Source organism: Myodes glareolus, chromosome 21 (assembly GCF_982192425.1).
Source record: "Myodes glareolus chromosome 21, mMyoGla1.1, whole genome shotgun sequence".
Taxonomy (NCBI): Eukaryota; Metazoa; Chordata; class Mammalia; order Rodentia; family Cricetidae; genus Myodes; species Myodes glareolus.
In genome coordinates this window covers 21,656,801-21,682,942 of record NC_142046.1, presented here as the reverse complement: position 1 = coordinate 21,682,942, position 26,142 = coordinate 21,656,801, and the positions used below count along the sequence as shown (strand labels likewise).

General features: G+C 51.2%; 1 protein-coding gene across 4 annotated transcripts in view; it reads left to right on the top strand.

The window, feature by feature from the left end:
- Window positions 1-26,142, top strand: part of Psd4 (pleckstrin and Sec7 domain containing 4) — a 37,170-nt gene that overhangs the window by 7,715 nt on the left and 3,313 nt on the right. For 2 of the 4 annotated variants that reach the window (XM_087899914.1, XM_087899915.1), the window contains exons 3-17: window positions 15,109-16,143; window positions 17,484-17,615; window positions 17,848-17,956; window positions 18,364-18,724; window positions 20,001-20,177; window positions 21,018-21,098; window positions 21,224-21,336; window positions 21,539-21,597; window positions 21,769-21,858; window positions 22,870-22,913; window positions 23,285-23,445; window positions 24,304-24,374; window positions 24,648-24,811; window positions 25,234-25,378; window positions 25,612-25,755. In XM_087899914.1, the coding sequence (XP_087756040.1) occupies window positions 15,220-16,143; window positions 17,484-17,615; window positions 17,848-17,956; window positions 18,364-18,724; window positions 20,001-20,177; window positions 21,018-21,098; window positions 21,224-21,336; window positions 21,539-21,597; window positions 21,769-21,858; window positions 22,870-22,913; window positions 23,285-23,445; window positions 24,304-24,374; window positions 24,648-24,811; window positions 25,234-25,378; window positions 25,612-25,755 (2,775 nt within the window). In that variant the 5' untranslated portion in view covers window positions 15,109-15,219. The other 2 variants (XM_087899913.1, XM_087899912.1) reach the window with 2 other exon arrangements.

Here is a 26,142-nt window from a genome sequence, read left to right as displayed (position 1 = left end):
AGGACTTTGGGCTCATGGCTCGATGAGTCTTCAGCAAGTGGCTGGGAGGAAAACATGTGAGCGTGAGATCACCCTGGAGGAGCAGCGGGAAGGGCTGGAGAGGCTTGGCCAGAAAAAGAGCCCCAAGGCAGCGGCATCTGTGTGAAGTGGATGGACAGGCTGGGCCAGCTGAGGAGACCTGGTGCATTTTTAAAGAACTCTCTGTCGTTCTGGAATTTGAGCCTGAGTGGAGGTGGGGGTTGAGACAAGGTCTAACGATCTGTCCTTTCCTGCAGCTTTGGAGGATGCAGAACATGTTTGGACTAAAGAGAGCAGATGCTTTAAGAAGCCCAGTGTGCTGGCTCAGTCCCCCAGGGCTGGGAGACCCAAACACTGCTCCGGCAGCGAGTCCCAACCCTGAGGGTGATAAAGTTGGAGCAGCTTGGGTCTGTCTTTGCTCATACAGAGAGCTCTGGACATCTCAGGGCTGTGCTACTATGGGCAATGTTAAGCATGGCACTCCTTGGAGGGGGGTGTGACCTTTCTGGTCACCCAGGAAATGCCTTGGGTTGTCTTCCTCCTTCTCCCCATCAAAGCATACCTGGTCTTTTTTTTTATATCTAGTTCCATGCTTTGCTGCTAACTCTACACACCTGGTTTCCAGTCAATGATTAATAGTTGGTCAGAATGAATGAGCACTGTGAAGAAGACATTCTGCCTTGTCTCCGAAAGGGAAAGTGTGAGAACTGCTCAGACCCAGCTGTAGTATTGGCTTAGTTTTGTGTTCTTGTCCTGCTTTTTGGCAGGAGAGTTTTTCTTCTGTAGTATTTTTATTTAATAGTTTTCTTTGAGTGCACGAAGCAGGTATTTTAGCATCTTCCCTTGATAATACCATCTGTGAGACTACTGCCTCACTATAGCAGCTGTCATTGTCTTCATGCATATTCACATAAATGCTTAACTATTAAAAATGCTCAGTTTGTATATTACACCCACTTAGACAGACACAGCCTTGCATTTGTGTATCCACAGAGAGGTAATCTGGGAACCAAAGCTTCCTCCTAACCCTATGCACGAGATAATAAAACTATTTCCTCTACCTCCTTAGTGACTGGGAACCAAAAATGAACCGATCAAAAGACAGATTTACAAGAGTGCCTGGATTTTTAAATGATAACATTAAAGGCCTATACACCTAACTTAGCAGAGAAAAAGAAGGGCAGGGAAAGACTTCCCTAGGAATAATATATAAGTTTCTGTTGAAAAGAAAGATAGATTTAAGAGAGGGAGAAAGTTTGTGAGATTGTTTGAATAGGTATGAACGGTCTTGTTGTCTTTGGGGCCATAAAACGGTCCCGGAGAAGGGACTGACTGAAGTGTGTTTTCTGTGTTCCCTTCCAAGAGTAGACACTTTCCAAAGAAGCCATTTGTAGCTGCCTTACTTCTCCGAGGTTGCTGCGTTCTGTCGAGGAGAATGAGTTCTGTCTAAGACGGCTCCATTCGTATCTGCTGAATCTCTAAATGTCTTTACCATGCACCCTGTTTGGGGAGACTGGGTCTATCACGGGGACCCGAGGCTCTCTGATTAGACTAGGCTGGTTGCCAGAGAGGTCCCAGGATCCTCTGTGTCTGCCTCCGTCATGCTGGGACCATGAGCAAGAGCCACATGGTGCAGATTTTTAGGTGGGTGCTGGGGATTGAACTCATGCCTTCATTCTTGGGTGGCAAGCAAGCATTTTCCCAATTGAGCTAGCACCCTAGTCCATAAATTTCTTATGTAATAACATACTTTGAGCATCTTCCTGTGGAAAAGCTTTTTAAAAACGAGATCAGTCGTGGTTGCCCGGGTTCCTCTGGCTAAGGTGGAGGAAGTGAATATTTTTGCTGTCGTAATGGTGAGCTGGTGTGCTCCAGCAGATGGTTAGTGGGTGCCTTTGGGTGTGGGAGGGTGACTAACTCTGGAGACCACTCACTGATCACGTGAGAGGGACAGACAGGTGGCTAGGTGGAAAGTGCTCACCCTAAAAGCTCCCAACCACAAGGTGAGCGCAGACAGGGAGGGGAGCCTTGGGGAGAAGAAAGAGGGAACTTTCCTGAGGACAGAGGAAAGCCGGGGCACCCAGGCTTGGGTACTGTGCCCAGGATCCCCAGTCCACACACACAGGGGGTCTTCAATTTGACCAGACAGGGTAGAACAGAACTGCTTCCCCAGGTCACCCGATCCAACTCAGGATTGAGCAGCCAATGCAGAGGTAGATTGTAGCAGGCTTTTTCTGTTACTTTTGGGCCACCAACCAGCTTCCAAATCATGACATAGAGACTTTTTATTAATTATGAATGTTAGGCCTAGCTGAGGCTCGTATTTTAGCTAGCTAGCTCTCTCAACTTAGATTAACCTGTTTCTCTTCTACTTTTTGCCTCTGGGCTTTTTACCTTTCTTCATCCTATATGTCTGTCTTTCCTTCTTACTCAGTGGCTGGTGGGCCGGCCCCTGATCTCTCCCTCGTTCTCTGCCCTCTTCTCCTTCTCCCATTCTTCTCTCTCAAGTCGAGATTTCTCCTCCTATTTATTCTCTCTGCCTGCCAGCCCCGCCTATCCTTTCTCTTGACTGTCCTTTCTCTATTGACTGTTCAGCTTTTTATTAAACCAATCAGGTGCCTTAGGCAGGCAAGGTGAAACCAATGTAACACATCTTTACATAGTTAAAATAATATACTGCAACAATAGACACTTGCAGTCACTTTTTTCTTTCTCCAGGGGATTGGAACAAGCATGCTAGATAAAGCACTTTGCTGCTGAGATGTATACTTAGTCCGGTTTACCTTTTTTTTTTTTTTTTTTGATAGTGTCTCACTACATTGCTCAAGCTGGCCTTGAACTTGCTTTGTAGGCCAAGCAGGTCTTAAACTTGCCATCTTCCTGCTCAGTAGCTACTCTCTAGGAGCTGCGTGCAGGCCTGTGCTGCCGTACCCACTTTCTTAACTTCCTGACTTCTTTAGGAAGCTGAGAGTAGCATCCTTAGCCATGGGTATGTTGGGAGGTCGACAGTGGCATTACCTGTGGATTCTTACATCATACTTTGTCTTGACTGTAAGAGATGTCCCACTCCCCAGTTCTAAGACACAAGCACTCAGACCTGGCCTTTGTCCCTACCGTTGTTAGACATTGAAGACCTGGTCCACTCACCTCCAGCAATTTGCTCTGATTCCTGGGAACACATCCTGGCCAGTGTGATATAAACACCTAACGCCTGAGGGAGGTGTGGAGGGGGGGGGGGGTCTGGTGTCCTCCTTTCTGTACTCTCTGAGGAACTCACACTGGCAGAGCTCAGATTGCTGGCAGGGGATGGGGCTCTGACTGGAAATAGATCACACAGCTGCCTCACCGCACGCTTCTCCAAAGGAAAGAGCTTTTCCAGGACAGACTTAAACACCTGTGAGATGCAGCATGCCTCCCCTGACGCACGGCCTGCTACTTGCCCAGAAGTTCAGTATTTCAGATCTGCCCGCCCAAGAGTTTTGAGACATTCTGATTGGGAGGAAAATCTTCAGGGTTCAACACAGGAGCCCCACTGGCTGAGAGAGAGGGCCTGCCCTTTACCTCGGTGTTTCAGTGTTTCTGTCTGCAGCATGTGAATGGTAGCAAGGTAGAGGAAGGGTGTAGAGGAAGGGTATCTGCTGGACCCTGCAGAGCTGTTTACTGTCTGAGCTCCAGTAGCTACTCAGTACTGGACAGTGAGGCTTCATCCATATGCTCCTAAGGGAAAGTGCCTGGATTAGGAAAGCCTGGCGAATGCCTGCCAATGTCTGTGCACTCCGGTGCTCGCTGCGTGAGAAGACCGTCTCTCACCGACACCACCTGTGCCGAAGGGCTTCCTCTGTGGGCAAACAGGAAGTAGCTCACCTCTCCAGAGCTGGAGGGCTCTGGCCATGCTGCATATCGTGGGCTGTGTGGGGCCCTGCAGAGTGTGTGGTCACATCAGGACGCTTTTGGGTTCTCAGGAGGGCGTGGTGGACTGGGGAGAGACTCAGCGAATGGAAGGACGAGGATGCTCTGCCAATCATTACTTGGGACTCTGGGACGGGGCGGGGCATAATGTCCCTGAAGCTGGAGACCCTCGAGGGATCTTCCACCCAGAGATTTGCTTCTTATAGTAGCGGGAGATGAAAGTTACAAGAGGCGCCTGCAGGCTGAGGACTCCAGCAGTCACAGAAGGCCTCATACCCGTCCTGTCTGGAAGGTGAGGGAGAGGCAGATTTCTCTCTTGTTTCGAAGGGAGCAGAAAAGAGCCATCTGTTAAAGGGAGGGGCAGGTACTCCACCATCAAGTGAATGCAGTTCATGGTCACAGGAGGCTGTTGACCCCTAAATGAGCAGAACCAGGAAGGAAGGAAGGAAGGAAGGAAGGAGGGAGGGAGGGAGGGAGGGAGGGAAGGAGGAAAGGAAGAAGGAAGCAGGAAGCGGACTACCCTGCAGCGTCAAACAGCGTCAGGGAGCAGAGTGGACTGTGGACCACTAGGGAGGCAGAGGCTTCACTCAACAAGACAAGCTTGCTCACCTCCTTGTCTCTTAACACACCATGACCTTCTGCCTCGACCATCGTCTCCCTGGGTTACTCATCTATTAGCTCTCAGTGGTCATGTTCGATGAAGGCTCACTGACCTTCCTTTTTAATCCTCCTTGACTTTCCAGTAGCCTCCAGTCCAGCTGATCGCCTCCTCCTTCAGAAGCAATCTCTCTCTCACTATCCTCTTTCTCTCACCTTCTTGATAGCCCCTCATCAGCCTCCTTTACAGGCTCCTCCCCTCCCATCCTGATGGGCCCCACCACCCCAGGCTCACATACCTCTCTGGGGCCACAGTAGCCCCGAAGCTCGAAGCATGGTGTTCAGTTGCCTGCCTGAATTTCACAGATATCTGAATCCACGTTTAAAAAGTTGAACTCTTTTGCTTGTTTGAGACAGGGATTCTCTGTGTAGCCCTAGCTGTCCTGGAACTTGCTCTGTAGACCACCAACCAGGCTGACTTCAAACTCACAGAGATCCGCCTGCCTCTATCTCTCAAGTTCTGGGTTTAAAGGAATGCCACCGCCCGGCAAAAAGTTGAACTCTTGATCGCCTCCCCAAAACTTCATCTCCTGGTGCTTTCCCACTTCAGCAAGCCCTGTGCAGTCTCTCCAACCAGAAGTCTGGAAGTGACCCTTGACTTCCCTCCCATCTGCTTAAGCAGACTTCTCAGTGGTCCCCAGTTTCTAAGTCCCCAGTCACACACCCTCCTCTCTCTGCCACCATTGCTCTCATCCCAAACAGTGCCCTCTCTTACCTGGACACCACCCCCAACCCAGAAGCTGCTTGCCTGGGGGTTTGCTCTTAGGGAGCCCCTGCCCCTTGTTCTTCATTCAGTGAACAAATGGTTTTAGAAACAAATGCAGAAACCTTCCTTTGGCTCTCAACTACCAACTCCAAACACACCTTGGTCTACAGTTGAGGACCCAGTGAACCCCAGCGGGCCCCGCCTCTCCTGTCTGAGGACTTCCTCCAGTGCTGGGGCTACTGACTGTCACCCAGACATTAGACTTCCCATCGTGGGTAATGAATTGAACCTGCAGCCTACACCGCTCTTCCATGTTGGGCCCTCTCCACGTGGTTACAAATAATACATCTCTGCCTAGGCTTCCCCTGACCTCCATGACAGTGAGCTCACCCTGCCAACCTCCCTGGTTTCCCTCCACCTCTTCCTGCCCACACTCTAGACATTCAGTGAGCAGGGGCTGGTACCTAGTGCACTCACTTCTTTTTCTGTCTCTAGACTGGACGCTCCCTGGGAACAAGCAGCGTGTTTTACGACTGGCTGGTCAGCAGCTTCTAGTGTGAGGACGGGAACACGGAAGGCACTGGCTAGAGGGCTGCACACCAGAGGGCAGGGGTAGCGCCTGGGGAGAGGTTTTGCCTCTGGGTGATAGATTTAGGTTTCAGGTTTACCGGGCTGTGTTGCAAAAATCAATCCCAAACGCAGGAGGTGTTGCGGCTTGGATGAGGGAGTGGACCAGGCTATGCTGAACTGGAGGTGTTTGTGAGGTTAAACTGTGCATAACACTTACCATCTTAGAAAGTGGTTGGTTTCGGCCTGCCAGGACCATTAGCGTTTCATCTAACGCATCAAATGCGTACAAGTTCTGGGAGGCTGGCAAACTGTCAGATTAGTTGTGGCTTGCCTTCCTATTTTACTTATTATCAGCCTGCAGGTCCAGGTCTGAAGCAGAATCCTCAGTTTCTCCTCAGTGTGGTTCCTGGAGCAGAACCTAGTCCTGTCTTGGCCCCTGCCTGGCCCCACCTCTCTTGCTCTTCCTCATGCTGACCCTGTAAAACAAGCTCTGGGTGAGTGGGGGTGGGGCATGGGTGGCTGGAGCCCAGTCTAAGCCTATCCCTCTGCTATCAGCCCTCTAGCCTCCCCCTAAACCTAGTCTCAGGTTGTGCCCGGAGCTGCAATGTGCCTGGTGATGGTGGGGGGGAACAACACAGGCTCAGAGCTGAGAATTCTAAGACTCTCCACACCCAGAGGAGTATATGGGTCCAGGCAGAAACATCGCTGGATTCCGTCCCTCTACTAGAGGAGGACAGCTGGAGGAAGGCGTGAGCCAGAGACAGGCCCTCTCAATGTAGGCCACCTGCACAAGGCCCGTAACTGAGGCCTTGGACAGCACCACTGTTGTGGGCAGGTCAGTAAAGAGGACCCGGGCAAGGTAGGTGGGTTTGCGCAGGAGCTGGAGCTGTGGCTAGGATAGAGTCTGGCGGAGCTGTGACTAAAGATGTGGATTGTTTACATTGACTACGGTTCCCACTGGCCTCTGTATCACACGCGGAAACCCTGTAGCCTGGCCCAGGGACTTGTGTCTGGGACTCAGCTCTTGGGAATGGGCAGTGACTAGCTGCTCGTGTGCTCCGAAGGCCTCGTTTGATTCCCAGCTTTGCAACTTCCCATTTGTGCAAGCTGAAGCGCAGCTGCCTCTGTGCAAAGATTGGAGCCGTCATGCTTGTGAGGTCAGAGTGAGAAGCGGTTAAGGAGCTTTTCCGTGGGGGGGAAGGAGGGCTTTGGTAACATAACATAATTTATCAGGTATCATCATCAGTGGTGGCACAGGACGTAACCATATAAAAACTGAAATGTCATATGTGAAAAACAAAATGCTTGACCTGAGACCCTTCTGTCTTCCATTGGTAACCTTCCTGGAGACCAAGCTAAGGCAGACACAGAACCTGGGGCAAAACCACAGGGAGGAAGGAGGAGGGGCCTGTTCACAGCCCGGGCCTCATCTTCCCCTTTCTCCCTGGCCCTGGCCTTGTGTGGAGGAGGCCAATCAGTGGCAGGTTCTGGGATTGTGTTCCAGGGTAGCAGCTTCCAAGGAGCAGGCGGCATAGACAGTTTATGGGGTGCTGGGAGATGCTGAAGCCGGAAGTGGAGGCCCTTGTCTTGTGGGCAGGAAGTGTGAGGTACTGCGCTGTTCTGAGGGCTGGGGAGCCCTGGGGAGCGGGAGGGGTATGTGAGGGGAACGGAAGTCGGAAGCGTCAGTCACCACATTCGCAGGCGGACAACTGTGCAACAGAAAGTGTTCCCGGAGCAGGGGAGTCCAGGAGAGTCCGTAAAGGTGAGCTAGGTGGGCTTACCGGGGGTGGAGCTGGGGTCATCTGGGTTAGGGGACCAGGAAATAGAGAGTGTTATGAGGGCCCTCATGGTTGAGGCTAGGGACAGGTGCGCCGGAGGGAGACAAGTTTCTGGGCTTGATCAGTCACCACTTGGATACCTGATAGGAGCCTGACCTCACGGGACCCTTGCCTTCCCCTGTCTTCCCCCCCCCCCCACGCTATCTATCCTCTATCTAACTCTCAATCTGGCCCTTCTCTGATGTCTGTTTCTCCCTCCTTTCCCCAGGACCTCTGGAAGCTTGTAAGGTGAAGAGGCAAGGCTACCTGCCTTAAGTCTTCCTGGCTCCAGTGGTTGAGGTCCCAGCTGGCCTTGACTGTAGACCTTAGAAGGCTGGGGTCTAAGGAGCGTGTGGGAGCGGTTCTGGGTGTGGCCACTGTACAAATGGAGTCTGGGCTTTGGCCCTTAAGGTGCTCCCAGCTCCGCCCTATACTCCAGCCCCACCCAAAGAGGCTGGAGTTAGAAGGAGGAGCCCCCCTCCCAACTTGCTTAGGACTATTCTCCTGATGTTTAAGAGGGACCGTGTCACTCCCCAAAATGTCCCTCTGTGAGACACTGTAGGCTCATTAGGGCCCCTTGGAACTGGTCCCCAGCTCCTGCTTCCATATTCCAGGGCCTGAAATTCCATAGTTAAAGTCATTTTTCTACTAAAAGACTGAGACTGTTGTCCCATCAGGACCAGGACTATTGAAAGAATGGGCTCCAAGCAGGTGCGTCCCCAGCCCTCTGGGACTATGGAGCATCATGGTACTTCCTCCTGCCATGAATAGGAACCACTAGTAGAGAGCATAACCCCAATCCTGGATGAGAGGCCCAAGGAAGGGGAGGTCTGACTTGACCTCCTAGGGGGTCCTTCACCTTCTGAGGCCACAGCTGCTCCTGTGCTTCGGTTTAGGTCAACTTCCCACCCAGCATCCCTTGCTCTCGTTGTGAACATGAGCTGGTTTTACCATGTGTTATAAGGGCCCCCTTACCCCCCACATTTGCATGATGGCACCCTTGGGAGCAAGATGTGGGACCTCCCCTAACCATTTCTCACAGTGGCTCTGGGCCCAGGTTCAGGTAGAGGAACCAGTCTTGTCCCTCCATTCAAGGAACCTCCATTTGCGGTGGGTGTCCTCTGATTTGGAGGTTGTGGATGTCCTTCCCCCCAGGGACACCGCCATTGCCTGAGCTACACACCAACATGACAGCTCACCTCCCATGACTCTGAAAGTGTCAGGGCTGTTATGGGGTAAAGGGAAGGAAGCAGGCTGACTTACTAAGTTTGTTAGCTTAAATTGTAGTGTGTGTATGTGTGTGTGTGCATGCGTGCACATGTGTGCACACGCATACTTGTGCACATGTATGTGTGTGTGGAGGGTTGTGTCATACTCCAGACAGAGAGGGCTGAGAGCTATCTCCTCCAGCAGGCCAAGAGCTGACAATATATGGATCTAGATGAACCTGTCGAGGTGTGCGTGCGTGTGTGCTTGCGTGCATGCATGCGTGTGTGTGTTTCGCTTACTTTTGCTTCTCTAGGTGAATGGCAGCGCAACAGAGTTGGGCTACAGAGACATGACAATTCCTTGATCATCTTCTGAGGCCCAGGCCTAGCATCAGCGCTCAGGCTAGTCCCATTGCATGGCAAACCTGCTGGGTGGCCTTCCAGTCCAGTTTCCTTATTCTTCAGATAAGGGGCCAGGTGAAGTTTCCCTGTTGCAGGGTCAGGCTGTTGTAGATTTGGGATGTGATTATAGTCTGTGGACCTCTTCATCAGACTCTCCACTGTCATCCTGATCCAGGTCGTCACCCTTCCTCCTCAGGAATGGCTGTCTCCTTACGCGGTCTCTCATTCTTTTTGTTGTTTGTTTTTTCAAAATAGCATTTCTTTACATAGCCCTGGCTGTCCTGGAGCTAGCTCTGTAGGCCAGGCTAGCCTCAAACTCACAGAGCTCTGCCTGCTTCTGCCTCCCAACTGCTGGGATTAAGGGCGGATGCTGCCACCACCCCCCTACTTCCCTATGCACACCTGGAAGTCTAGCATTCATGAGGCAGGGGTGTTAGTACCACCCAGGAGTTTAAAGCCAACCAGAAGTGGTACATAAGGAGACCTTGTTGTGACAAAACCGAAAGAGAAAGGGAAAAAAATCCTTGAAGCTCTAGGGTAGAGTAAGAGGGACTGACCTCCTGGTCCCCTGGGTGTCACTTGCCTCCCACCGACTCTAGGTACAGCTTAGCCCCTGCAATATCCATCCTGAAAAATACCCTCCTAGTGAAAATCCCTTGAAATACAGAGCTCAGGACTGAGGCAGAAGGTACACAATGCAGCAGTGCAGCTCCCTTGCATACCTCACTGCCTGGTCGCTCCTCACAGTAGCTTCTGGAACTCAAAGCCTTTTCCTGACCTCACAGGGCCATTCTGTACCTCTCAGAATGTGTCCTTAAGCTTCCGGAGGAATCCCAGCACTCCAGAAAATGAAGGGCCACTTTATTTATTCAGAGTCAACAGAACCCAATTTAGGAGGCATAGTCTTTGATTGCTGAATCTTTGCCTTGCTGAAATGAGAGATTTTGAAAGAGATTTTAGTGGTCTGGCCAAAGAGTTTAGTCAGCAAAGGAGCTTGCCACCAAGCCAAGGACCAGAGTATGATCACTGGAATCCATATGGAGAAGGACAGAACTGATTCCTCCAAGCTGCCCTTACACGCAAATACAAAACAAATACATGTAAGAAAGAGGGCGGTATGGGGGGAGATTTCACTGAACTCGGGAGGTGGGAAAAAATCAAGAAAATTCTAGAAGCATGCCTAAGACATGCATGTACTCTGCTCTCTTGTTTCTCATGGCGGAGGAGGGAGGGCACTGGTCTCAGTTTTCACCCAGATGACCGCTAGGGACATCAGAAGGACTACACCCTTCCAGTCATTCAGCTCATCCATACCGAAAAGCTAAAGAAAAAAAGAAGCTCACTGACTTGTGGGTAGGAAACAAGTGTGGCTTAGGAGAACCTTACACCTGGGTCCGGACCCCAGCTCCCTCACTGGTTTGCTGAGCCACCTAGAAAGCTCTGTGGACCTCCCCAAGTCTTAGCTTCCTTGCTAGAGAGAACTGGGTGTTTGGGTTTGCCTTATTCATGGGAAGCCTGGTGAGAGAGAGCTCATGGATGGATGTACAGATGGATAAGTAGGTCCCTTTGGAGGGGCGAGATAACATTGACCGCACCTTCTCCCATGGCATTCGGGTGCCAGATAAAACACAGAATACTCATGTTAAATGTGAATGTCTGATAATTTAATCGGGTGTTTCAAGCATGTCACAGATAATGGGAGTGCTGGAATTTTGCTTTGTTTTGTTTTTCATTCTTTTAAAAAACATTATTGGGTATGAACCCAGGGCTTTGTACACGACAAATGCTCATCTCTTGCCCACATCCCTTACGTATTTATCTGCCTAATTTAGCAACCTCACCATGAAGATATACGCCACCCACATGGCCTGGCCTCCTGGAACTGAGGCCTGCTTTTAGGCTCTAGAACCCCGGGATCATATAAAGAGACCTGAACACCTCAAGTCAAAACCAGTCTTGAATTTTTGACCCACCTGAACTAAAAGATAATGACATGATTCCAAGAAATTTGTGGGTGGGTCTGGGGAGAACATGATCCACCACCCCAGTAATGAGACTCCCCAGTGGTCAGGAAGCCCAAGAGAACCTGCCTGTTCCAAGCTTACTTCCAGGAAACAAGAGCCCTCTGTGTAAACCCTGGGAGTTGAAATAGAGCAATGTGGAATGCAGTCGGGTTGACTTTAATTGCTTTGAAAGAATCATGGCCCAGTCAGACCACATACCAACCAGTCGCCTTTAGGTTTCCTTAACTCACCTCTCTTCCCCTTTACCTCAGTTTCCCTTGACCTTCTAGGCCTTTCTCTCCCTAAGTCTTTCAGATACCAAATCTCAGAAATTTGCTCTCTCCTCTTTGGTCTATAGAAAACTGTATTTTCTCTCATCCTTTCCCTCCTCCCCCATCTTTGAAAATTGCCAGGGAGGAACACTGGATTTCTTCCAGGAAGGCAAACCCAAATAAAACCCAAAACTCAATGATGTCCATGGTAGCTATGAACATATTCCATTATTGCTGCTTTATACACATGTATATATGTATGCATGTATGTATGTATGTATGTGTAAGTACCTATTTGCAAAGAGACACACGAGATTTCCTCTAAGTTTTGGTGCCCCTCTTCCCATTCCCAAGATCACAGGTGCAACATGTCCCGTCAAGTGAATTCTGTAGTGAGAGTAAGTGCATCACCCCGGCTCCATGCCCAGATGCCTCCAATGACCCCTCCCTCTAGGGGAAGTCTTGTAAAGTTTCTAGTGCCACCCACTATTGCCAAGCTGAAGACAGACTGTAATGAATGAACCTCTGGGGGTCCGAACTACAGCAGGTTCTAAGGTATATGTATCTCTTCCTTAACAGAATGGGACTGTCTGAGGCCTCCGACACAGAGAGAGGTCAGGGCAGAAACGAGCAGTTGCATTGGGGAACAAGGCAGCCCATCTAAGGCTGTCAGTCCTCAGCCTGCAGCCCAGGGTTGGAGGCGTGATAAGAATGGAAGCAAGGGTGTGGAGTAGAGGCCAACCCATCTGGAGAAGACTGACGGACACGACCAAGTTCAATACACTTGATTCAGAGCAGAGGTTAAGTACAGACGGTAGTCCTGATTTTTTTGGAAATCTATCTGGGAGAGACTGACTTATCAGTAAATCATAGAGTGTAGCTGTACCAAAGAGTTCCACAATAGCCCGGAACGAAGTATAACAAAGGTTTATTTATTTGAGGATAAACTCACAGTAAGGGTAGCGATCCGCAGTCCTCTACATGCGCTGGAAACTGGAGCTGAATCCAGCAGAAGAAAGGGCATGCATGCTTTTCATCTGCTCCTATAGTACAAGGCCATACCCAAGGCGGGCCAGTATCTTAAAGACTATTGGCTGAAAGAGTTCCCACAGCAATAGAGGGACTTGAAGCCTGCTCAGAGGCCCTTCCCAGGGTGTTAAAATCCCAGAACTTTATTATCATTGAGCAATTCCAGGTTTATATTATAATAAAGTGAGAAACAGAACATGGTGTCAGGACAGAGGGAACAGGAACAGGGAAACCCAGATACAGACACTATTTTTAGGGTCTTTTAGAAAGATGCCTTGAAGGTAGAGACTGGCATCCATATTAGTCCCACCCCATTTCTCTCTAGTGTTCTCGTGCAAAGCCACACCTTTTAGGAAATCTTTGTTTGTTTGTTTGTTTTGTTTTGGGGACAGGATTTCTCTGTGTAGCTTTGAAGCTCAATTTGTAGACCAGGCTGGCCTTGAACTTAACAGAGATCTTCCAGCCTCTTCCTCTCTAGTGCTGGGATTATAGGTGTGCACCACGACCCCCTGGCTATTTTCCCTGTATTCTTAAAGAGTAGGTAGATACCATCAACCATCCAACCTTAGTGTGTAAGCTCTGAGAATTATCATCTGTTGAATGTCTAAGAGTACGCCAAGCCTGGGTTGACAGTGATGGTGGTTTCCCTGTGAGGTGGGACTCTCTATAAGTGAGCCTTCCTTAAGTGACCCTCAGTCACAGGGCTGACCTTCTAAATCAATCCACCCACTCTCAGTAGCAAGGAAGCGTAGCTCCAGGACCTGTGGTCCTTCATTCACCCCCACACTTTCTGCGGCTTGGTGTGGAGGAACTGAACTGGGCACTACACACCAGGTAAGACCTCCCCCACCCTCTTTACCACCTGCCTGAGCTAGGAACACAGTGTGAGGTTTGAAGCCTGGAAAGACTCCAAGGAGGTGGTGTTAGCAGACGCCAGCCCGGCCACAACCCCCAGTGACACAAGGAGAGAGGTTCCTTCAGCAGAGAGGGGACTGAGGAAACCATGGGGTGAAGGGTAACGGGGTGTGAAGTCAGAACTGGGACTCCCATTCCATCTGTAGGTTGTTAAGCCAGGTTCTGACTGTGGCGTCCTTGTTTGTGTGATGGGCAGGCAGCGGGTGTGTCTTCCAGGTGTCAGGTTACGAGGATGGCTGGCGGTGAGCATGGGCACAGCTAACTGGGCACGTAGAAGGGGCTGTCACTCCTGGCTGTATGGGAGGCAGCCATGGCTGGAGATTGGGAACGCATCTCACGTGTTCCCTTCATTTTCTGTTCCCCCACGTGCACCAGTACAATTTTCAGGCACACCTACAGTCTTTTGAGATAGAATTATGTTTGAAGAAAGTAAGACAGAAGGAATTATGTTTGAAGAAAGTAAGACAGAAGGAATTATGTTTGAAGAAAGTAAGACAGAAGAAATTATGTGTTTGAAGAAAGTAAGACAGAAGGAAATTAAAGAAAAATTTGATGGAGCCAGGGTGTGTTTAACGCTTGGAAACACATGCCACACATTTGTGTACTTAGATCTGCACTTCCTGGGGACAACACAAGAGGGAAGCAGGTCCCAAATTATGAGTTTCAGCGTCCAGTGGATGAAAGCAAGCCTGTCACTAAGAGGGATCGGGGCCAGGGGCCACTCTGGAAGCCGTGTAACTGTGCATCTCACACTGGTGGAGACGGTGGAGTCTCCTTCTCAGCGACATTCCTTATGTTCCTTTGGTGACCTGCTGAGGGGCCCACCTCAACGGCGAGAGGGAGTGATGCGCCAGAAAGCTCGCTTCTCGTTGAAGCCTAAGGCACACAATGGCCACTGCTTTCAGGGCTCACCCTCTTTGGAAGTCGAGACTCTCCCCTTTAGGAAACAAGCGCTGTGCTCTTGGGTGGGTGCGGAGGGGCTGAAGCTTCTCCTTCATGGGGCTGAGTGAGTGAGGAACCCCTTAGCTGCTTCTGCCTTAAGTTGCACATAGCACATTAGGAAGCCGCCAAGGAGCTGGCCTTGTCAATGGTGCAGGCCCCCAAACAGAACCCGTACTCTGAGAAGATAGGCAGGCGTGGCTTTGCTGGCTTGGGGCCGGCTGCTCCTTGCCGCTTGCTGTAGCCTATGTCTGACTCATGCTCACTCTGGCTTCCAAGTCTTTTGCTTTCTTCTGCTTTCTTGGTGCCCTGAGGTGTTCTAGCTGTTTCTGCCCCCACCTACCCATGTCTGCCTGCCTTCTCTGATCCAGCTCCCAAGAGAAAGACCTGAACTGACCTTGCATTCTTTTCATGCTGAGCCACATGGGGACCCCTTCAACCAAGAGATGGGTGTCTTTAGAATAAGTGCCATTCTGGTGCCAGTTTGAACTTGTGAGGTCACAAGGCATGTCTGGTACCCCCTTTCCCATGGAAGGGTGGAGAGGGCAGTATCCCTTAGCAGATGCCCCGGGCATGGGTTCTGGACATGTCTAGCACTTTGGACACAGGACTTGAGTGGACTGTGGTCCTCCTCTAATCTATGCTCCCTTTGGGCGTTTACAGGCTAGATATGAATTTCCAGTTCCCACCATGGCTTGTGCACCTACTAATTCATGAACTGGGATTGTGAAAACGGACACTACCAAGGGCTTCATCTCAGCTTTGGCTCTCTGGATGATGGGTGACAATAGACCCTCAGACCACCCCAGGCCCAGGGAATTTCTCAACATCCGCCTGGAAGACAACCTACAGCCCTACCCAGGGGCATGTCCAGATGAAATACGTGGCCATCCAGGCCCTTCCGAACCTTGCCAGGAACAGTCCTGGCCCTTTGACCCCCCAGAATCCACCAGGCGTGATGCTCATCTCGGTAGCTCTGATGCGGATCCCGCTCGCCTGGGAAGTTACTCTTTCCAGGGGGAGAACAGGCAGATGCCAGCATCGCTGCAGCCGACGGGGGACAGCTGCTCTTTGGAGAGCCCACAGCAGAACCAGAGCTCGTCCGCACAGGTGGTGTTCTGGGCTGGCATCCTGCAGGCCCAGATGTGTGTCCTGGACTTGGAGGAGGAGCTGGAGAAAACAGAGGGACTCAGAGCGGAACTGAGGTGCTGCATCCCCCCACCTTCTAAGGACTTCCTTGGTGATGTGGGCCTGAGCCCCAGCCTGCCCAAGGAGGATGAAGAGTCTGGAGATGATGGCGGTGAACCTGAGGAGGAGAACCAGGCCTGGCCGAGGGGGCAGATGCCAGGCTCCTCCCCAGAGTGGGGTGCTGAGGAGGACAGCATCTTCTTTGACAATCCCCTCTTCCTGGAGAGCCCTGAGTCAGACACCAGCACTGAAGGAGAATGCTTTTCCTGGGGGTACCCAGATTCCCACCCAGAGATGAAGTCTCATAGCCCTCAGGCCCCGGATTCTTCGCTCCAAGAAGGCACAGGGCTCTGGAGGCCAGAAAGTGAGCTGGATTTGGGGAGCAATACTGCTGATCATAGTGGGTGTGCCACCCCTCCATTCCCTGTGCCTTCCTATAAGCTGCACCCCTGCTTGGCCTTCGGGTCCACTGAAGGGGTTCCCACAGTACCTCCTAATCAGGAGGGTGAGGTAAGTTAGCTGAGGAAGCCAGCTGAGGGCTGTGCTGGGGACATGGCAAGGAGGGTCTTCCTCAAGGGGCACAGGCCCAGGACACTGTTCAGAAGGTAGAGTTTGGGGAGCTCTAAGGTGAGCGAACATTCAAACTGACTTATGTGGACACAGTTGGGGAGATGGCTCAGTGGTAAAGTTCACGGACCTGAGAATCCATGTAAAACCTGGGTGTGGCAATGCACACCTATACCTATAACCCAGCACTGAAGGAAAGAGTGTGGAAGCAGGGGATCCCAGGATCTCAAAGGCCAGCTGGTCTAGCCAAAATGGCAAGCCCCGGGTTTAAAAAGAGATACTCTGTCTAAAAATAAGGTGGAATGCAACAGAAGAGGACACTAACATCAACCTCTTCTACATGTTGGGCATGCTCACCTGAAAGCATCACTCAGAGAGAGAGAGAGACATACACAGAGCACATAGAAATATGTCCCTCTGTACAACACAGATACACAGACATAGACACAGACACACATACATCCTCTCACACACAAAGTTCAACTCATGTAGACTTCAGAATAATGACAGATTTTATCAGAACAATAATGTCATTTGGAACACATGACATTAGTTATGTGTTATGACATTAGTTAAGGCTATTAACTCCTTGAGTCTCCATGTTACCAGCTTCAAGGAGCTAAGACTAAGATGACTGGCTTAGAGAACAGGCACCACCTCCCTTCATGGTGTTCCGAGGCTTTCTGGGATCCTCCCTCCTACCTCCCAGGCATCTCCAGCTGTCACAGAACTGCCTAAGAAGACCTTTGTCCCCAAACAGAGAGCTGTCTATGTCAGGAGACTTGTCCTCTCTTTTGAGAGATTTTCTTGTTACTTTTAGCTCAGAAGCCTTCATCTTCCTGTTGGGCAGGGTCAGTAGATCAGGCCCTCGTGACAATGGCGTAGGAGCCTTGATATCAATCAGGGTTTGTCACAGCTATAGGAGGCCAGCAGGGAACAGTTTTCCCAGAATTCTCTGCTTTATAGATAAGGGGAATTTAAGATGACAGAGAAGGCTATAACCTTCTAATCTCTCCACTCCCAAAGAAGGGTGGTGATCAGAGGCCTGCAGTCTTTTGGCGATGCCTTGTCCCAGGACCTAGGACAAGACTCTAGGTCCTTAGAGGGAGGCCTGGGAACCCCGCCTGGGTGGGGCTGGCCATCATACTTCCTGTAACACATCTCATCTGGGGTGGGAGCAGCCATACGTGGAACCATCTAGACAACCTATGAGGAAGAAAGGTCTTGGAATGGGGAAGGGCCTGGAACAGTTTTGTGGGCAAATCGAATGTTCCTTCTTTCAGACTTCTCTGGAAGATGGTCTTAGCCCTGGCTCACCTAAGGCACCCTCCGTGAACCACAGATTGATCCAGGAATCAGATAACTTTGGATTTGACCCTAGACCTGCCACCACCACACATCCTACGCAGCCTTGGGCAAGTCTCTTCCCCTGTATGCCTTACCTTCTCCGTCTGTGACGAACCCTCGCTGCACTGCTTTCCAGGGCTCCTATGGCGTGATGCCTCTCCCATCCACAGTTCCTCTTCTGAACTGAGAACCCAGACAGTTGTCCATGGGCTTTGGGAGAAGGGAGGGGCTTCCATACAGTCTTGACATCGTTTATTCCAGCTCTTCCCATCCTTCTCTATTCATCTCCCTTGACTCCAGGGATCACAGACACCCCAGAGCCTCTCAGATCTGGCTCCGCCCATATTTAAGGACCAGCAGGCAGAAGATCCTTCCTGGCCCCAGGAACCTCTTATCTCCCAGAATGGAGGTGAGATCCAGTGTGGGGCTCTGGGAAATTGAGAGGTGGGGGTGCTTTGGAATTCAGAGCGGAGACAAAGTCCTTGTTGGATTCATTGCACCGTGTTGGAGCCAGACATACCTAAGATTAACTCTTCTGTGCCTTCATAAATAAAATGAGCTTTCCGATACTGATAGAATGAAGGGCTATACTTGTCTGGGTCTTACTGGCTCAGCAGAAGTCCTGAATCTTGAGGTATCTCGGGGCTGGAGTCCTGAGAGCTGCCACCAGATAGACAGGGAGAGATCACTGTCTGCAGTAAAATGGGACATCCTGCCCAGTTCCAAGGAAGTACCCAAGGGAAGGAGGTCTGGAGGCAGCGGCCAGCTGTTCTCCTGCCTCCAGCCCTGAGCATGCTCATTCCTGCCGTTCCTCAGGTGAGAAGGATGCTGGCTGCTTCCAGGAGCCCATTCCCTGCACTTTGGCCAATTGGGGGAGCCCAGCCTCTTCACTGGAGCCCAGCTACCCAGAATCCGAGGGCAGAGGCTCTGTCCCCAGGCCCTGCACCGTGTCTTCCCCGGAAGGCAGTCCACAAGTCCAGCTCCATAGCTCCAAGTGGCCACAGGATGCCTCACACTCTTTGATCCTGGAGGAGGATGAATCCGAGTTAAGTTCCCTGAAGATAGAGGAGACAGAGGAGACCCCAAACCTAAGGCAGGAGGCAGAGTGTGAAGATCCAGCCAAGACTGAGGAAGCTTCAGCTGCCTGGCAACATGTTCGCTTGACTTCTACAGAAGGGTGAGTCTCAGGCTATCTGACTCCGGGGCTCTTCCTTGTCTTGTGATAAGAATGCCTTGGTTTGAATGGAGCATGAGAAACGCACTTTGAATTGAATGTGTTAATGCTTACTTCAGTCTATGGAGTATATTGGATCGCATGAGAACACTTTCAGAAGACTGGAATGTTTAAAAGCAGAGAGTTACAGAGAGTCAAGACTTAAACATACAGACGCGGAATCATTAGTGTCCCCAGCCAGACACCAGGAAAGGATGAAGGGAGGAAGTCTGGGGACCCTGACTGAAGCCCTGTAAAGGCTTGTTGGATTGTAGGTACGAGCTAGTGAGTAGGAATTAAAGGCTGTTTGTGAACTTGAGCTCCTAGTGCTGTGAAGAAACACCATGACCAAAGAAATCTGGGGAGGGGGGCTGGAGAGATGGCTCAAAGGTTAAGAGCACTGACTGCTCTTCCAGAGGTCCTGAGTTCAATTCCCCGCAACCACATGGTGGCTCACAACCATCTATAGTGAAATCTGGTGCCCTCTTCTGGCGTATGGACATACATGGAAGGAATGTTGTATACATAATAAATAAATCTTCAAAAAAAAAAAGAAAGAAAGAAAAAGAAAAATCTGAGGAGGAAGGGGTTTATTCGGCTTACGCTTCCACAGTACTGTTCATCACGAAGGAAGTCAGGACAGGAACCCAAACAGGGCAGGATCCTGGAGGCAGGAGCTGATACCAAGGCGGGGAGCTGCTTACTGGCTTGCTTCTGTGGCTTTGTTCAGCCTGCTTTCTTACAGAACCCAGGACCACCAGCCCAGGGATGGCACCACCCACCATGGTGGTGGGCCCTCCCCATCAATCACTGAATTAAGAAAATGCCTTGTACCTGATCTTACAGAGGCATTTTCTCAGCTGAGGCTCCCTCCTTTCAGATGACTCTAGTTTGGGTCAAGTTGATATAAAACTAGTCAGGACACTACCTCAACACACCACTGAGATCCTTAAAAGACCTACCACTCGAAATGAGATAAGCTTGAGACATCTTTGTGGCTTAACCTGGCTTGGCTCTAAACCCCTGGGTCTTTTTTTACTACCTCTTCTCTAAGATCTCTTTGTCCAGCCCAGCCCAGCCAAACTTTGACCCAGTCTCTTCATGCTGGGGACCTGGGTTCAACTTCTCCAGAACCCACTGGTTAAGGCCCAGGCATCATAGTTCTAACCCTGAGCTCTGGCCACTTCTTCCTATGTCCTCGCACAAGTGTGAGTCTGAGGACACCAATGGATTTTTCTAGGCTTCCTGAGAGTCCCATGCCCCAAGCTCAATCTCCAGAGAAAGGCTGGAGGCCATCGTCGGGAGTCAAATTGGCTAATAACATCAGAAATGACAAGGAGGCCTGGGACCTAGCCTTGCGTCTCTATCACCTGGATGGTTTCCGGAAGTCTGAAGTGGCTGCCCACCTACGCAAGAAGTAAGGAGCTTTTGAGACACAAGGGTAAGGCAGTAACAGGAGGGAGCTACCCATAGGCTTCCTCCACTGACCATCTCTCTCTTCCCCTTCCCTGATCAATATCCCCTTTGTTTCCCCCCAGCCTTATCACTACCATCACTACCTCTCATCCCTTTATCTCCATCCTGGCTCCTCCCCACCCCCATTCTTGGCCAGCTCTGCTTCTTCTCAGTTTCACTTGAAACGCCTGACTTCTCCCCCTGTCCATCCCAGACCCCACATGGCCTATTGCAACACTGATCCAAGTAGCAGGGTCAGGCTAGCCACTGACTACTTTCTTGGGACCTGACACCTAGCCTGGTTATACCTTTCTCTCATTTAGCTCTTGCTATCCTTGGTCCCCTTTGTACCTGCAGCTCAGCCTGATCCTTGTAACATGAGGGCCTGCTTTGTTGGGGTTTCTGTCCTGCCCAGTTCCCATAGCCGGTAAGCCCCAAAGAAGTTACACAGTCTGCATTCGTGATAAACTGATTGGCCCATTAGCTCAGGCTTCTTATTAGCTCTTTTCACTTATATTAACCCATTATCCTTATCTATGTTAGCCACATGGCTCAGTACCTTTTTCAGCAGGGCAGGTCACATTCTGCTTCTTCGGTAGTCTGGGCAGAACTGGGAAGAATGGGCTTTCTCCTTCCCAGAATTCTTCTGTCTCATCGTCCCGCCTCTACTTCCTGTCTGGTTGACCCACCTATACTTTCTGCCTGGCCAATCAGCATTTATTTAAAACATGATTGAGAGAATACAGACAATTCTCCTGCACCAGATCCCCAGCACCATCTTTATTTCCATTCCCCCCTACAGCAATGACTTCAGCAGGGCTGTGGCTGAGGCGTACTTATCCTTCTTCCAGTTCGAAGGACAAAACCTGGACCGAGCCCTCCGGTAAGGCCCTCTGCCCTTTGAGGAGGCAGGACTTGGGTGTGGGGGTGGTTAGGGACAGCTGCAGGGCAGTGGTCCCAAGCTCCTGGGAGGATGTGGCTCTGCTTAATCCTGGTTTTCCTGGGCAGGGGGTTCCTCCAGGCCCTGGTGCTCAGTGGAGAGACTCAGGAACGGGAACGGATTCTCTACCAGTTTTCCAAACGCTTCCATTACTGCAATCCTGGAGCCTTCCCCTCAGTAGGTATGGAGGGTGCATCCGAGGGTGGGGCAGAAGGACTGGGGGGGGGCATCGAAACAGCCTGTGTTTGCTCGGGGTCCTTTGGGCAGCAGTTGCTGGGAGTGTGTTGGGGTTATAGAGAAATGGAGGGAGTTACCCTTAGTGTTGGCAGAAGCCACAGAAGTCTGAATTCTAATGAGCTCTGTCCTTGCTCTCTCGGGGACAGATTCTATACACACCTTGACCTGCGCCGTCATGCTCCTTAACACAGACCTGCATGGACAGGTAAGGAGCGGGAGAACACCTAGAAGGGAGCTATGGCATGGTGAGGAAGGAAAAATGGACCAGAGGCTGGGAATGTGCCCGCACAGGGCCCTGGAGTTCCCCCAGTGGCCACCTAGGGTCTATTCTCTCAGGGTAGGATGTTCAAACTCTCCCTCTTCTCCATGGCCACAGAACATTGGAAAGAGCATGAGCTGCCAGGAATTCATAAACAACCTGAACGGTCTGCAGGACGGCAGGAACTTCCCCAAGGAGCTCCTGAAGGTAAGGCTCCTTCCAAGGCCAGGACCCTCCCTGTCTTCTCTGTCTGCAGCCTGGAACTCTAGTTCCAAGAGGAAAGTAGAGCTCAGACATGGCTTGTATAAAAGGTCCTTATGAGGACAAGGTGTGTGTGTGTGTGTGTGTGTGTGTCCCTGTCTGGTAGTATCAGTGGTACTGTGCTATGTGACATCCCTAGACCTACAGAACCACACTCTATGCACCTGAAAGTCTTGTTACATTCTCGGGGGGGGGGGTCATTACCCCCTTGAAAGTTTGACAAGTGCTAGTGTATTGAATGGATTCATGAGACACGAAGTTCCACGTAAGGAAAATCCTGACCTCAGGTTTGGGAGCTCGGTGTTCTTGGTTTGAGTCCTAGTCTTGAACAGAATGCCGCTTGCTCAACTCCAGTTGCTTCTGGGAGAAATGAACATCTCGCAAGGTCAGTATCGAGATGAAATAAAAGCTGTCAAATGCCATGCACTGTGCCTGGCTCCCATGCTTCCTGAGCAGCTGGACCACTGGCTTGGTTCATTTGCTTAGTGATCAGTCACTGAACATTTCCTGTGTACCAAGCACCTAGCCAGGAACAACAGCTATAGAAGCAAGAAAGATGCATTACTTCAAAGTTCTAACCCAGCATTCATTCATCCATTTACCAAATATGCATCGTGTGAGTGCTGTTCAGCCAAGTTCCTCCTCTGTCAGGTACCCCTAGACAGGACAGTATGTGGGTGAGGGGATCATGTTCTCTCTCAAAGGACTACTTTAGAATGTACTAAGCTTGTGCAGGGAAGAGCCTTGGCTACTTTGATATCTTTATGTCTCCAGTATCCAGCACAGGGATGGATGGGTAGATGGGTGGATGAATGGATCGTGAATGTTTGCCTGCTCGGAAGAAGGCCAACTATGATGGGTAGAGGGACGAGGTAGTACATACTCCCACAGATGTCTGCCAACAAAACACATGTAGGTACCATAGACCCTCCTCTCACCTGTGTGCCTCTATTCCAGGCCCTCTACTGGTCTATCCGGAGTGAGAAGCTCGAATGGGCTGTGTAAGTGAGAGTTCCTTTCCTCTGCTTCTTGCCCTTCATCCCTGCCTCTGGTCTACTCACTGCTACCCACCTGAGAACTGGAGGTGGTCAGGGGCCTATACAGTCCTCCTTCTGAGTGGGTGATGCCAGAAACAGGGCACTGGGCCAGTTTGGGGGAGGACAGTGGAGCTTGGATAATCCTGGAGAAGCCAGAGCTGGTGAGGGGTAGGTACAGCAGTGTTTTCAGGAATTGATAGGTTGATCGGTCTTTGATGAGATTTTCCTTGAAGAGGTTCAGTGACATTCCTCCCAAGTAGAGATGGTGCTGAGTCCCCAAGAGGCAGAGGGTACCTGTCCCACCAGCATTCACACCCTGATTCTCTGCCATCCAGAGACGAAGAGGATGCAGCCAGACCCGAGAAGGACCAGCCTTCTTCCTCAGCCAGCAAGATAAGCAACCCCTTCCTCCAGATGGCTCAGGACCCCACAGTGCCCACTTATAAGCAAGGTATCCTGGCACGGAAGATGCATCATGATGCTGACGGCAAGAAGAGTGAGTGTCTGCTGCCTGGGAAGGAGGGAGTACACGGGGAGCCCTCTACATGGGGACTGTGCTCAGTGCTGTGATGCAGAGAAGAATGGGCAACCTGTGTTTCTTTCCTGAATGCTAAGCTAAACTAGGTCTGGCTAGTCCCAGGTCCCAGCACCCCTGTGGTAAGGCGAAGACTGTACAAGCATGTCCATGTCTCGGGTGAAGGTGGAAGGAGGGCTGTGTTGAGTATGGGGGCAAGGGGAGGGAGAGGCATTCTGAGGACTAGCTGCAGGGACAGGCATAGGGGAGCTTCTGGCAAATGATAGCAACTGAACTTGTAAGATAAGAGGGTTTGGATTTTTACATTGTCTGAGCACATCCCTTACACAGCAGAGAACATTGCAGAATCCACTCAGAACGGATAAAAGGAAGGAACAAAATCTGCCATACTTGACATTTGGGGCTCAACCTCAGGGCAGCTGAAAGCTCCTGAGCCGGGCAGCTGCCTGACCAGAGCAGGGATCACTGTAATAGAACCACAGATTAAACACTGCATGGTGGCTAACACAGGAAATCAGCCCTCCCTCTGGCCAAGTAGCTTAGAATAGTTTTGTTCTACCGGGTCAGGATGAGGAAATTAAGAAAAGAGAGAAAGGGGGATTGGTGCTCAAAGGGGTTCCTGGTGCTCACTATGCAGGCAAACACATCACACTTTGTAGGAAAGTGCCAGGAAGAATGATTTGTTCCTAAGTACACACCTGGGGTTTGGGCAGGGACTGGAGGTGGTCTAAGGGGGTGTGCCAGGACTCTGCACAGACTTGTATTGAGTGGATCTGGATGTAGTGCCACCACCCACCCTTCTGTCTCCTCTTGGGACAGCGCCATGGGGCAAGCGAGGCTGGAAGATGTTTCACACCTTGCTGAAAGGGATGGTTCTCTACTTCCTGAAGGTAGGGAGTCACCTGTGTGGACTATTGGCTTTCCAGGGCTGGGGTGAAGAAGGCAGGGAAGAGGGTCGGAAAAGCACTTTGTAGACTGGGAATGGTCGCTTAGGACGCTAGTTACAGAAGCAGGAGGTAATGCTGATCGGAGCGTCATCATTCTGCATGCCGATCCTTACAGTGCTCTTTAGAATACAGCTAATGGGGTCAAGAGAGGTCACGAATTGGGGGGGGGGGGCGCTGCCGATAACCTCCTCACTGAGCCCCTGTGTCTGGTGGCAGGGAGAGGGTCCCTGGCTGGATGGGCAGAGTTTGGTGGGACATCTCGTGGATGAGCCCGTGGGAGTGCACCACTCGCTAGCCAGCCCAGCCACTCACTATACCAAGAAGCCACACGTCTTCCAGCTTCGGACTGCAGACTGGCGTCTCTACCTCTTCCAGGCTCCGTGAGTCCCTAGAGTCCCTAGAGCGGGAGGAAAGTGGCCAGGCCTCCCTCAGTGCTCCTGGCCCTCAGTGGTCCCAACCCTGACTACATTAACCAGGAAACTTGAAAGTTCTGTGCTGGGGATGCAATAGAACGTGTGAGAACAGCTGACTCCTCTCCTCGTATGCTAACCGAAGATTCTAGAATGCCACCAGAGATTGTTTTTGACATTTGATATAACCTCTATTACCATCCTAGATTTTCCTCTGGCGGATAAAATTCGGTTACCCCCTAACCCCCTACTCCTCACTCCCACTAAAGTTGTGTTTCTGGTTTGGGGAGGCAACAGAGGTGTGAGGCGGGGGGGGGGGGGGGGGGGGGGGGGGGGATGCTGGTGATGGGGCTGGGGAACCCTTGGAGACACACGACTTCCTTTGCCCACAGCACTGCCAAGGAAATGGCTTCCTGGATTGCACGCATCAACCTGGCCGCCGCCACACACTCGGCACCCCCTTTTCCAGCCGCAGTGGGCTCCCAACGTAGATTCGTGAGGCCCATCCTACCCATGAGCCCCGCCCAGAGCTCCCTGGTACTGCCTCCCCTAACTAGCCAGGGGGGCGGGGGGGGGAGGAGGCTGTGGTCCAAGCAGAGCACTAGACATGGGACAGATTGGGAAGGTGGGGAGCACTCTGCACCCTGTGACCAGGAATGCGGGCGCGGGGGAGGCTGCACAACCTGGATCAGAAGCCCGAGAGAGGCAGGGAGCAGCAGCGAGGGGGCGGCGGAAGACGGGTCAGCCTCTCCTTCACCTTCCTCTCCCAGGAGGAGCAGCATCGATCCCACGAGAACTGCCTGGATGCTGCCTCTGACGACCTGCTGGATTTGCAGAGGAACCTGCCCGAACGGCGGGGCCGAGGCCGCGAGCTGGAGGAGTACCGCTTGCGGAAGGAGTATCTGGAGCACGAGGTGAGCAGCTTAGTGTCTGTTTAGTGGCCAGTCGGCCTGTTGGCTGGGTCCTCTGCCGCCCTCTCCTGGCTGCCTCTGTCTCGGAACCAGGAACACAGCATGCAGGGGCGGATGCGACGGGAGTGGGCTCTGTGAGCACTAAGGACCCTTTCCCCAAGAACACTTATCTTCTTTATCCTCTAAGGAGTATATTCAGCTTTTCCTAAGATGAAGGAAAAACTATATGGCCGAATTAGTCCTCCTATTACCTACCTACTGCTTTGATTGCCTACCTGGATTACCTCATTTAAGAATTCTGAGATAGGTAACAATAGTATAAGATAGTCTACCATTCTCGTTTTATAGATGTAGAAACTGAAGTATGGAGAGATTAAAAGTGCCCGGGTC